The following is a 14,497-nucleotide window of genomic DNA, read 5'->3' as shown; positions in this document are numbered from 1 at the left end:
GACCACTTAGACAGGATCAGAACCAACAAGGAGCACTGCAGCATGCACAGTCCATGCCAGCTCCGCAACAGTCTATGCCAGCTCCGCCACCGCAGCCTATTGCTGCCACACAAACAACGACCCGACAGATGTATCAGACTGCACAGTATGACTATCCTGATTATCAACGATACTCATGAAACAGCCTAGAGAGGGAAGTTGGCTTACCCCTTATTGAGGTCCCTGTAGATCAAGAAGGACCTTATGTACACAGTGAACTATTAGGTCAAGATAGAAAATTCTTACTTGATACAGGGGCAAGCCGAACAACAATAAAACGTAGTGAAGTTCCAGGGGCACCCCTCTCAGGCTCACAGAATATTTCCCTTGGCTTTTCAGGAAAACCTATCATTAACGAAGTAACACAGCCTCTTCCACTTACGATTGGTCCCTTGACACGAACTACAGATTTATTACTTACTAAATCATGTCCAGAAAACTTGTTAGGCATAAAAACTTTGAAAGCTCTAGGAGCTATTATATGTTGTTCTCCGGAAGGAGTAAGATTGTTTTTACGTGATTTCAAAGGGCACTACGTGTCCCGAGACATGGATCACCGACTGAAGACTTTACCGACACATTTATGGGCACAAGGCCCTACAGATGTTGGTTGCATGAACATTACACCATATCGAGTCACGCTAAAGGCAGGAGTGGTACTTCCACGAATGCGACAATACAAGTTACCCCCAGATGCTGTAGTGGCTTTACTACAAATCATTGACGAGCTTATTACCCAAGGAGTGGTTGTGGAAACTGACTCCAATGTATGTAATTCACCGATAATTCCGATTCTTAAACGAACCGATCCAACAGCCCCGCCAGTATATCGATTGGTTATTGATCTGCGCGAATTAAATAAATGCATAGTACCGCAATACCCCGTAGTCCCAGACATTTCTTCATTACTGACAGCCATTGATTCCGAAGCAACATTCTTTACTGTAATTGATCTCAAGAATGCCTTCTTCAGCGTCCCAATAGATCCGGAAAGCCAATACTTGTTCGGATTTAGTTTAAATGGACGAAGCTTTAAATTCACACGCGCACCTCAAGGATTCACAGAAAGCCCCAGCATTTATAGCCAAGCACTGAAACGAGAACTCGACAGTATCCACATGCCAGTCAACACTGCCCTGCTTCAATATGTCGATGATCTGCTGATCACCGCTAGAAGCGAACCTGAATGTGAAAAAGCCTCACTGACGGTTTTACAATTTCTGGCCGAAAAGGGGCACAAGGTGTCCCCTTCTAAGCTGCAATTCTGTGTCCAGCGAGTTGTTTACCTTGGTCACTCGCTGTCCAAGGAGGGAAGGCAGCTTACACCAGATCGCATCCAGCTAATTGCTAATATGCCAATACCCAAGACACAAAAGGAGGTGCGGGCTTTCATAGGCCTCACTTCATATTGTAGGCAGTGGATCCCTCAGTATGCATTTCTAGCAAAACCACTCATTCAATTGACAACACAGGAGGCAGCCACATCGACTGTTCTCCCTTGGACTCAGGAACATACACAAGCTTTTGAAAGCCTAAAGAAAGCCTTATGCCAAGCACCTGTTTTAGCAACACCATGTTACAATAAACAGTTTACACTCTTCGTTACAGAACGCGAAGGTACTGCCTTGTCAGTACTCACACAGGAACAAGCAGGATCACACAAACCATGTGCTTATTTTTCTAGTACATTAGATCCCGTAGCTCAGGCTTTGCCTGCGTGCCTGAAATCAGTGGCAGCAACAGCTTTAGCAATCAGACAAAGCGATGCCATAGTATTAGGACATCCATTGACAGTACAAGTACCACATGCAGTAGAGGTTCTCTTGAACCGCACACAAACACAACACTTGACTATAGCACGACTTACTGGTTACGAATTAACATTGTTTCAGCCACATATAGAAATCAGACGTTGTAGTACATTGAATCCTGCCACACTGTTACCAATAAACGGAACAGACCCATTAGCACATGATTGTATTGAAGTTATCACTATCACGACGAAACCCAGACAAGATTTGACAGACGTCCCATTGTCAGACCCAGACCTGACGTTGTATGTAGATGGTTCATGTATGAGAACAAGTACAGGAGAGCTAGTGGCCGCTTACGCAGTCACAACAGACACTGAAATCGTTGAAACAAATTGCATAAATACCTTGTCAGCTCAAGCAGCAGAGCTCATCGCTCTGACACAAGCCTGTATTCAAGCCACAAATAAAAAAGTCAACATATACACTGATTCACGTTATGCATTCGGAGTTGTACATGACTTCGGCGTGCTGTGGCGAGAGAGAGGTTATTTAACTTCTCACGGTGCCCACATTCAGCACGGACCCCTTATTCATGCCTTATTAGATGCAATACATCTACCCACTGCAATATCAATTATGAAATGTAAAGCTCATACGAAAGTTACTGATATCATTTCTCAAGGCAATGATCTAGCTGACAGAACAGCTAAACAGACTGCTCAAACTCAAACATCCGACATGACAAAGAAAATAGTCCCGACACCAACACATTGTATGATGGTTAAGGATCCCGCTCTTGACGTAATTGACATACAGACACATGCTACATCAGACGAAATAAAGAAATGGACTGAATTAGGAGGGATCCAAACGGATCAAGGATGGATGACGAAGGAAAAATCTGTGTGGTTCCTTCCTGATTCAATGGTCCAAGTCGTTATTAACACTGTACATAGTCCAGCACATCTAGGAGAAAAAGCTATGCTAGACAGCATTCAACACATTTGGTTCAACAAACATTTACGAGCAGCAGCTAAACAAAAAGTTCGTACCTGTATGATCTGTTGTCAGTTTAACCCAGGTAAAAGCATTCCCGTAGAACAGGGTGGATTTCAGCCTCCTGATCACCCTTTTGAAGTCCTCCAGATGGATTATATCCAGATGGAACGATGTCGAGGATTCAAATATGTTCTCGTAGTTGTCTGTGCTCTTTCCCGTTGGACAGAGGCATACCCGGTTTCAGATTACACTGCCCCGACTACTGCCAAACAGTTAGTTCGAGAATTCTTCCCACGATACGGTTTACCACGTGTTGTCTACTCAGATAACGGCAAGCCGTTCTCATCCGAACTAATGAAACACGTTTCACTTTTGTTAGGCTATCAGTGAAAATTTCACTGTGCCCGACACCCCGAGGCAGCAGGTCTCGTGGAAAGACATAATCAGACCCTGAAAATTAGATTGTCCAAAATATGCAGAGAGAAAGGTGTCGACTGGGTAGTAGCCTTACCCGTTGCACTCTTTTACATGAGAATGGTAGCACACTCTCGAACAGGGCTATCCCCTTATGAGGTGATCTTCGGTAGACCACCAAATATGTGGGGGACGCCTATACCACGCAAAATAACTGATATTGACTGTAATATGCTGACAGATTACTTGGCTTCCTTGATGTCTGCACTACAATCTTGTCGTTCACAGGTAGCTGCAGCCTTTCCCGACAACACCGAGGTGAAACCCCATGACGTAATTCCAGGGGATTTGGTTTTAGTGAGGAACTTTGATCGGAAGTCTCAGCTGGATCCTAGGTGGAAATCGCCTCAACTCGTATTGCTAACGACGAGGACAGCCGTGAAGATCGAAGGTCGAAAAGGCTGGATACATTCAAGTCATATCAAGAAATTTCATGGACTACCGTCAGACGTAAACGACACACCTTGCGTGTCTTCTCCGATTGACTCAAAACTTCCTTTGGTTGAACTGAATAACCATGAACAATATAAACTAAAACTTCGGTCTAGCAAGTCAGGCAATTTGATTGTTTAAGTCCTCTCCAAGGTGAATCGGTCGAATTTGTCTCTGACATGTACCCCTTAGACCTGTATAGAGAAAGAAACAGAAGGATAAAGTTGAAACGACATGCGTACTGTAAATCACTGCGTAGTCATTGCACAGTGACGTTATTAATTTTGTTTTTCCTAAGTCTTTTAATAATTACTGCAAGTATATTGTTGCACATATATTATCCTATTTCTAGACATGTTTACAATGTTACTGCCGAACATTCTTTTAGTGAATTACCTCCGCATGAATTGTCTTATAGATTTGCGCTGCGCAATAACACTTTTATTAGTATGTTACATCATTCCCATCAGGTTAGCAATGCTACAAATTGTTGGATATGTGGCCGACTCCCTCCCTATCAGAACTATAAAGGAATTCTACCTCTCTTTCCATACCCGTTCACACACAACGGCTCCTGTGGAGCATGGTTTAGTTTAATTAATTCCCTAGATTCGAATTCTTCAGTTTACCAGAATAACTGGGTATGGGGAAATCTGAACTTAGTTTTACTCAAAGTCTGTCACCCTAACAAGGAGGGACTTCCCAAAAGAACAGGAACTGATCTAGAAAATGAAGTATATGGATTAGGTAATTTTACGCTTAATCTCATGATCCTGAATGTCGAATCCGAAGCTACTCCAATTTTGCCCGCCATGTCAGTATTTCCAGTTAAAGGTGAACTATGTGTAAGAAAGAATGGTTCCATACATATGGGCCATAGTAGATGCACCACTGTAATAGAATTTAGTGATCAAGGCAAGTCTACATTTAGAGCTTCCCGCCATTCCTACTTCATATGTGGTCAGACGGCATACATACGTTTGCCTCTAGATTGGGATGGTACCTGCTACATCGGATTCCTTTTGCCGCCTGTTTTCCTAGCTCCTCCTGATTATCACAGAAACACTCATTTAGTACACAATAGAGAAAGGAGAGATCTCCCAATAGTCGATTACACTGAGACAGCATGGGAAAAATACACAGATTTCAATAAAGGTCTCTTTCCCTATATAGGTACAGTTACCAATAGTAAGCTGATACGTAGATTAACCAGAACCCTTGAAGCAGTAGTGAACGAAACTATTTCCGCCTTAGGCAATTTAACAGAAGAGCAGTCTGCTATGCGGATTGTTGTGCTTCAAAATCGTCTTGTCCTTGACGTCATCCTGGCCGATAGGGGCGGAGCTTGTAGGGTCATCGGATCAAGTTGTTGCATTTTCATACCAGAAAATTCGCCATCTGTATATAAAGCCATAACTCGACTTCATAAGATTGTAAGCCAGATACACCAGAATCCAGGCACCTGGACTTGGTCCGGTTGGTTTTGGAGTGTATTATCTACCTTTGGATGGAAGGTCCTATCCTTCCTAGGTATTGGCTTCCTCATATTATTCAGTTGCTGTCTATGCCTACAATGTGGACCAGCAATCTGTGGTCTGTGTGCCACATCGTGTATTCCACCACCAAGATTTCATTCATCCCAGAAGAAAAAAGAAGAACAAATGATGCTATATGAACAGATCAACGGATTGATGAAGATTGATATCTCTTGACGGGCAAGTAGGGGACAAGGAGGGAATGTGGAAATATGGATTTTTATGACCAGTTATGTCCCCTATCTTGGACCCCAACGGTTTCATGTATAAATCACAAGTACATGTATGTTCCCTCCAGTTCCAGTTATGAAGACGCAAACACATGTGCGTCCACCGCCAACATGTCCTCTTTCAGATCCGCCATGAATGGGCCGGATATTCCATTCCTAAGTATGAAAGGCCACCGGCCTTATATGGTTCACTTATGCCATTTTACAGTCCAGGCGAGTAGGCCCTGATTCTGCCATCAAGCCTTTTCCTGCCTTCTGCCTCTGAAAGCTCCAGTCTGAGCTCGCATCTGTATCCATGAACTTTGCCCTACTCTCTGCGCGGCTAACGGTGCCTGACATCAGCCCGTCGCCTGCCAAAAACTGTATTTCACCTTCGAGATTATCTGCTCCGCTCCCTACCCAATGCATTCCTGTCTAGTAGTTTAAGTAAACATTCTTCCAGCTACCGAGCAAAAGGCCCGGCTCCTCTGTCTTCATGCAAGTAATTCATAGCCCTGTTACTATGGAAGATTTCTGCCCTCGCATCTAGTGTAGACACTTAGACGCTTGTACACGCACTAACAGTCAGTATAGTCAGTATAGAATAAGATTCTACTCTAAGAGACCTCTCTTTTTGGATAACACAGTTCTTTAAACATAGGATGTTAGATATGATTTGGGATTAGGTTGACTTGACCCCCCAGACTCCCTGTCGCCACATGTAGAGCTAAATGTCAAGTCCCCTTCACCCCCTAGCTGCACGTCAATCCCACGTCATGCTGCTGTGCGCGCATTTCTGCCAAGTATTTCTGCTGACATTGCGAAATTCTTTCATGGAACCACCCTATTATGACATCATACCTGATGACGTTCTTTAGTTACACCCACTTTTGCTACGCATGTATGTTTTATCTTTACTATCAATTGTTACGCCTCCTCCATCTGTTTCACTGTAATGCCTATTGTATAAAAATGATTACTTGTCAATAAAGTAGCGTCTTCACTTCCTGAACCTTCGTGGTGATGGAATATGGAGCTCCTCAATTTAAATTGATTCTGGAATAAAGCCCGTTCCGAACCTCTAATACCACGGATTCTGCCTCTTATTTTACTGAGCTATTGTTATAGATTTTCCGCATCAAATTAAGTTCCGGTAATTAAATTATTTACCACACCCTACAGAACACGCAGTTTCCGGTCCCCTTGGAATACTTCAAGGCAATTGAGGCGAAAGTTACTACTTTACTGTGGGACGGAAAGCCAGCGCGTATAGCGATGCACAAGTTAAATCGAAGCTGGTACGATGGGGGGATCGCTCTGCCCAATATAAAACTGTATTATTGGGCTGCGCAACTTATGATTATAAACCAGTGGATACATGCACCACAGGCAGAACCAGCTTTCCGACTAGACAGATACGTCCTGCCGGCTGATCACATACTGAGGGCCCTATATACAAATGCAAGGAACAACAGCCTCATGGGCCCGACAGATCACACAGTCAAAATATGGCACACGGCGCAGCGAGCGCTGGGGTGGGAGGGTAGATGGACACTGGCTACACCGCTTTGGGAAACCCAACGACTGGGTAAGCTATACAACACCAAGGGATTCAAACAATGGGACCTTATAGGCATTTCAAAAATAGGAGACCTTTGGGTGAAAGGTGGGGTCGTTCCCTTTGCACAACTGAGAGAAAAGTATGACATGGCCCCAACCGAAACTTTCAGATATATGCAGATTCAACATGCCTTGCTAAAAGCAATACCACTAAATACTTAGCTGCCGGAGGCCTCACCACTGGAGGATGGACTCCTTACTGACCACATGACCACAAGGGCCATTTCCCAAACCTACCGCAAAGTTATAAATAACCAGCGTGGGACCCCACGGCGTCCCTACGGGACCACTAGCGGGAGGACGTGGGTGCACTGGACGAAGCGGAGTGGCAGGAGGCATTAGCATCACCGAGAGAAGTGGCGATCCCCTCCAAACTCAAACTGGTACAGCTAAAGATCCTTCACCGCATATACTATACACGCACCCTGTTGCATAAATTGGGACGAGCTCCCGACCCCCTGTGCCTACGACACTATGGGCAACCAGGTACATTTTTTCATATAATATGAAAATGCCCGCAGATTGTACCTTACTGGGAAAAAGTTATGAGGGTAATTGCGAGAGTGGGGGAGGCGGAGGTACCACCGGAGCCAAAGAGGTGCCTCCTTTACATATGGGAACCAACAGACTTGAACCTGAGGATGCAGGAATGGGCTACACTGCGGATGACAATTGCAAAGCGTAATATAGCACAGAACTGGGGGTCGGGGCTGCCCCCCACATATCAACATTGGAGACATGACATGGATAACGCCATGGTGGCGGAACGAGCGGTGTACATGCACAGGGGATGCCCCAAGAAGTGGTCCAAGATATGGGGAAAATGGAACGAATTCAGGGGCAATATATGTGAACCCCCACGAGCCGAGTCAATCTCGGATGTCAGTGAATAAAAGGTGGCTTTTGTGGAAAGGCGGGGGTGGATTGGTCGGCGGTTGGGAGTTGGATGCGATAGGATGGATGTCAAAACAAAAAGAGGTTTACGTTTGCACAGAAATAATGTATATTGTATGTTAAGCAGTAAATACCTTCACGTATTAAGATGTAAAATAGGAATAAATGTGGATCAGGTTTATTAATGTTTGCAAAATCAATAAAATGTTTAAAGAATAAAAAATAAAAAAAAATAACAAATATATGTGTGATCAGTATTAGAAGCCTGGCTTTAAGGACACATTATTTTTGGTGCAGTATAGGTGGAAAGACGCCCAATCTAGAAACTGAAACAGCTGTAAGTAACCTGGCTGCGTAGTAACTTTGTAGACTTTTTGGAAAAGTGATCAGTGAGTTAAATACTCACCATTGGTATTCTGCATTATGACCTGCAGGTCACAAGTTCAAATGCCAGGAAGGCCAAATCAGCATTTCATTCTTCTGAGGCAGGTAAGTTGAACACCACTGAATTGGGTCATGGTAACACTTATCTACAGTAGTCAGAAAATACATATCTATGGCATGAAGCACTAAACAAAAATAATTATTTTCACTGATTAACAAAGGTTAAGTGGAAGATGGTCTGACCTGTCTTGCAACAGCAGAAGAAAAGAGAATGATATCTTTTATGATCTGATTATAAATAGGAAAAACGGTCTCTAGGAGTTAAGCCCAAGATGGATCCTTTTAAGGATGGAGCCTCCGTAAGCAAAATTCATATTGAATATAGAGAAGCTCCACATGGACTCTTTTGTGAGAAGGCTCCGTCTAAGATGCAAACTCAAGTTAAGACCCTCAAGAAAATCTTGGTCTTGGTGAAATACTGACTTAATACCAGCTGATCGTTACTATCAAAATGGATATGGGCTATTATATGATGAATTTTAAAATGAAAGATACTTTTGTTATTTTCTATGCGTGTGTTGCCTGCTGTGTGTTTTTTTTAAGCAGGAATGTGGAGAGTGACAGAAGGTGTTTTAGCCAGAATCAAGGTTGTGCTGCTGGGAGACACCTTGCAATTATTTTGATCCAGTATAAGGTGTAGTGGTGAAGATAACAATCACATAGAAAACAGGGTAAAATACAGGTGCAGATATCTACTTTATTGCCTGTTTAAATTTTTATTTACAGCTAGCCACATTATAAGCAGCACAAAAACAAAGATGCTTGGAAGATCCCATCTTCCTTTCTCAGCTTCCTGTATGCATGTGGTATTTCTGTAGGGCAAAACTAGCCAAGAGGCAGTAGAGCACTGTACAAGGTCAAATACAAGCATAAAGTAGATGAGTGAAAGGAGAGGTAGCTGGCTTTTGTCAAAACATTGTGAAGTAGTGTTCTTTAAAGAGGTGTGCTTTCAACTCTTTCTTGTAGCAGCGTTGGAGCACTGCTGATGGATACAGGTGTGTTTTACCAGATCCAGAGAGCATAGATGGAAAAGGACTGCTTCCTTGTTTTTTCTTTATTACACCACTTTATCTACAGTCTGATAGTGTCCTGGCTGTGGGTGTGATGAAAATCACCAGAGTTGCTTAGCTTGGTTGGACAGATAGGAGCTGCACATCCAGATGTGGGTGATGGTCAAGTACCTCCCACACTAGTTCTTGAAGAAGGTGGAGGTTAGTCTGCAAACTAATGTTTTAGTTCAAATGATTTTTAGTAAGCATTTTTAGAAAGAAAAAAAAACAGGATATAATACATGAATGTTTGTAAATTTGTGACATTACACATCAATAAAATCCAAGGGTATGATCCAATGCTAGCAATAAAATTAAAAGAACATTTACAAACAGACAGCAAATTATAATACAAAATCATTATAGAAAATTAAAATGAAAAAATACAAATCAAACAATGGATGGCCTGAAAGTCTGTGAATCGGTTAAGGTAGTTGTACATAGATGAGACGAGGGAGAGTATTGTTAAGCGAGTGTGGGTTCAAACCCCGAGCATGCTTGTATAAAAACATACGTGTGGACTGGCATAAGCGGAATTGAGAGAGAAAGGACAACCTACGCTAATTAGTGGTTGTAAGGGTTATAATGTGAGCGAGGGAAACCCAGTTGAGTGACGAACATCATTTCGTGTCAAGGCGGTTTATTTGTGGCGAAGTAGTTATCTAATTTGTCCCAAATATGTCTGACAGACGATTTCCAAGGAGACTGTTGGAGGACGATATTGTCTGCGCCTCTAATGTGAATGATCCAGTGTTTCCAACCTTTGAAGGAGGCTTTGTGAGTATCCTTCCAGTTATTCAGGACTATTTTTATTGCAGAGGTGAGAAGGAGATGGAATAGTGCCTTGTCTGCTTGGTTTTTTATTTCAGTACTAAGAAGACCTGCAATTAGAGAGGATAATTCTCTTTTTAGGTGACATCGAAAAAGGTTAGATAAGAACTTGAAGACTTTGTCCCAGAACTTTGACAAAGTTTTGCAGTGGAGAATAAGATGGGATAAGTCTCCTATTTCTTCCTTGCAATTCCAACAGGTCGGATCTGAACGGAGGGGTTGTGAGTGTAAGCGTGCCGGTGTCCAATAAGCTTTATGGATGAGCCATAGTTTAGTTTGAGATAAAACAGGGGAGATTTTACTCTGGGTAACTGATTTGTAGATTTGGGTCCACTGTGATTCAGACAGAGGGCTGGTAGGGTATCTTTCCCAGAATGTGATAATATTTTTTTATAAGGACGAGGTTTTTGGCCATAGAACTATATAAATATGAGAGACTTGGTGTCCCTGCTTGTTGATGTTAGAGATGAAGCTTGGCAGTGATGGAGAGGATTCATGTATTTTTGATTTTGATAAGGCCGTTTTGATTTTAAGAAAGTTATAGAATTCTATCTTATCTAAACCGTATTTGTTTTGGATTCCCGTGAAAGATAAGTGATACGAAGAGTGTTCTAGTTGATGAGAAAAGACGATGCCCTTGTTAATCCAGGGTTCAAAGTGTAAGGGTTTACCTTTGTATTTAATATTACGGTTGTTCCATAATGATTCTAAATTTAAAAGTCTGATGCTTGAATTGAGTTTCTTGTCCAGTTGTAAGGGTGAGTTTTTTGTATTTTTGAGTATAGACTTAGATCTAGTTAGTTTTATAAAATTGGAGGTCAGTAAGGTAAGGGGGTTTAGCTTATCTAATTTAGCTTTTTCTACTACTAACCAAACTGTAACATAATTGCTGGGAGTTCAGAACCACTGTTTCGCTAAGAATGCAGTTTGGTAGGATTTAAAATCGGCCAGGTTAACGCCCCCCAGAGCTCCATCAACCTGAGCTTTTTGAGGGAAATTCTGCCTTTTTTACCCTGCCAGATGAATTTGCAAATGAAATTGTCTAGTTTGTGGTGAAAATCCTCTGATAGAACAAGGGGTAACATGTTGATGAGGTAGTTGACTAGCGGGGAGATCATCATCTTTATCGTTTCAATTCTGCCCCATCAGGTGATGAATTTAGGTGACCAATTGTCTAGTAGCTTCTTGATGTTCTCTAGGGTAAAGTTTTAATTGTGTAGAAGTGTGTCAATAATGTTGCAGCCAATCTCAAACCCCAGATATTTTATGTAACCAGGTTGCCACTCCAGACCAGATGTACACAAGATCTCTTTTGTGCAGTGAATGTTTAATGGTTTTACTTTCGATTTATCTTTGTCCAGTTTATAACCGGAATGTATGGAGTAGATGCTAATTGTGTTCATCAGGGCTAAAATAGAGGATTCAGGGTTTTATGTAACTATCAGGATGTCGTCTGCGTATGCAGCAAGTTTAACCTGAATGTTATTAAAATTCACTCCAGCGATATTGGAATTCTGTTTTATATCTTGTAAAAGGGGTTCTAGTCCCAACAAAAAGAGAGAAGGGGATAGCGGACAGCCCAGCCTAGTACCTTGTTGGAGGGTGAGGGACTCAGAGAGGGAGCCGTTTATCACGATGCGTGCAGAGTGCTTTGCATAGAGTGCCAGGACCATTTTAATGAAGGGCTCACCAAGATCGAAGGAATGCATGCAATGGTTTAAAGAGGACCACAACACCCTATCAAACGCCTTCTCTGCATCCAGGGTTATGCAAATCAGTCTTGAACCTGTGCCTCATGGGAACTGTTCAGCCCGAACTGCCAAGCCATGTCTTCCCTGGACCGGAAACAAGCCTCCTGGGACCGGTTTCGGGCTAACAGCCCTCATCAACCCAGATCTGTGACTGGATTGACTGGGGGTGAGTGTCTGAAGAGTTTCAGCGCTCCGTCCATCATCTCCTTGTGTTTGCTTTGTTCGCCCTAAGTAGACCGGGTATGCCCAGACGTGAGTTCCTTGCTCACTTTGTCACTGGACTCAGGCTAGCCTGGCTGATGAGGTCTGTTAGCCCGAAACCAGTCCAAGGATGCTTGTTTCTGATCCAGGGAAGACATGGCTTGGCAGTTCGTTCTGGACTGTTCCCATGAGGCACCGGATCAAATCAAGACTGATTTGCATATAGCTGTGTCTGAACTGGGGTGGCAAAGTGAGATAAAGAACGATGATGGATTCAACCTAGATCTGTGACTGGGGGTGAGTGTCTGAAAAGTTTCAGCGCTCCGTCCATCATCTCCTTGTGTTTTCCATGATGTATGATTGCCTGCACATAGCTATGGCAGTAGTGCAGGTCACACCATTTTAAAGTCAGGCACCAAAGTCAGGCAAGCATGGTAGGTTTAGTTACAGCAGCAAGGCATACAATGACCAGCTAAAGGATTGGAAAATGAATTCACTGGAGTACTTGACCAGCTGCAATCAGAACGTCAGATGGCACATTTGGAGGTTCCTGAGGCTAGGAGCTGGGCGCCATTTTGGGAAACTGCCGAAGGCTCTGGCAATCTGTGGGCAAAAAAGAGGAACAATGCGAGGCAAGATGCGCTCCACGCAAGCATGGGACATGAGCGACACAGCGGGTTGATAATGAAGCATTCAATACACTCTGCAGCACAATAAAACGCTGGCTGACTGTGCGCAAGTGTCTCTATTACGGCCGCCATCTTAGGGTCAGGCCACATCTGAAAAGCTCGCTGCGATGATGAAATAGGCATGAGTTATTGTAGAGGTAGCGGTACCTTAACCGGGGTCGGAGGCAGCTTAAATCCCCCAGGAGCGGCCGTTCAGGTAGGTGATCAGACGTGTAATTGATCCACCGTCACAGCAGCAACAGGTTCCACACAATGTCCGCCATTTTGGGGTCCCACATTTTCCTGGTCGACAAAGTTACTGGCAGGAATTATAGTGAAATTAGCGCGTTTTGATGACCGCTGGTGGCATTATTAGGTGCCCCGCTTCACCGGGAACCGAAGCCTGGTGTTCGTTCTTCGTTAAGCCTCGGTGGACTCTAGAAGAAAGGCTTGATGTCTCCGCGTTGAGCAGAGAAACGGGATCAGGCAGCCATCAGCTCTGCTGTCCAAGCCGTGTTTTAATCAGTAAAAACAAAAGCTCCAATTTATGTTTTTGACTTCTTTTCAAAGGTACTGACCCAATTTTTCCAACAGGATTTGGGATAGCAGTGCAAGTATGCTTGTGGAGGAAACACTGTTCTGAGGAGCCTGTGGTCTGTTGGAAAATTTTCAGGAGGAGGAAAGTGGGACAGCTGGTCACAGAACTTGAATATATGGTGATGCTGCCTGCACACAATGCAGGTAGTGTGCACTGTATCTAACGGCAACCCAGGGCAGACTGTAACCAGTAGATCCTATCAGTACAATAATTCAACTGCTAAGGCATGCCTGAATTCGCAAGGAAGCTCTAAAAGAGCAGATAATGCTTTAAGATCTGCAGATAAACTGTACCTCAGTGACAAAGAGGGTGACATTTTCTTTTCTGAACGTCTAATGCTTTGATTGTCGATGGAGGTTTTAGAACCATTAGACAACTGTAAGCCCCTCCTTTTAGACTCTAAGAGTACATGAACTCTAAAAGAGTTACATTTCCAGAAGTACGCAGTATTGGGTAGAAGTGGAGATCTATGAAGAGAGGACAAATTAAAAAAAGAACATACAGCTGTTAAACGCAGAAAACTGCTGTTGTTAGTAAAGCAAAACCAAAAGATCAGCTCCAAGTAGCAGTCAGTGATCAGGGTCTGTTTGGAGCGCCTAGTACTCTGAAAAGTGAATCTGGCTTTCGGGGCAGAATATGTTCATGGATGCAAGTTAAAAGTGTATTATTCTCCAACTAATGTAATTCCTATTCCTATTACCATAACATACTTTTTCATTTTCAATCTGGCTCTTTGCTTTCTGCAGCTCTTCCAGGTTCAATTTCAGTTTAAAAACTTCTTCTGCATCTGCCTGAGAGCCGTCGACCTGTGAAGGGTAGACAATAACGGCTTAAAAACTATGTTGAAAAATGCAACCAAATAACATTTTGTAAAACAAAATAACTTACAAGGTCTCAAACATTTATTTGAATGATTGAACACAGTAAATGAATACAAAAACTGGTATAATGATCTGCAGACTTGTCGCCTATAGCCTCTATTGAGAATGTGATTGAAAA

The 14,497-nt window shown here is 43.0% G+C and overlaps 1 protein-coding gene across 2 annotated transcripts in view; it reads right to left on the bottom strand.

Annotated features, from left to right (window-relative positions):
- The window catches only part of TRIP11 (thyroid hormone receptor interactor 11), a 417,310-nt gene that overhangs the window by 192,636 nt on the left and 210,177 nt on the right, over window positions 1-14,497 (bottom strand). For both annotated transcript variants that reach the window (XM_085626513.1, XM_085626514.1), the window contains exon 9: window positions 14,209-14,304. In XM_085626513.1, the coding sequence (XP_085482639.1) occupies window positions 14,209-14,304 (96 nt within the window). The remainder of the gene's footprint in view (window positions 1-14,208; window positions 14,305-14,497) is intronic.

Source organism: Triturus cristatus, chromosome 9, assembly GCF_964204655.1.
Source record: "Triturus cristatus chromosome 9, aTriCri1.1, whole genome shotgun sequence".
NCBI lineage: Eukaryota > Metazoa > Chordata > Amphibia > Caudata > Salamandridae > Triturus > Triturus cristatus.
This window is presented reverse-complemented; position numbering and strand designations above follow the sequence as displayed.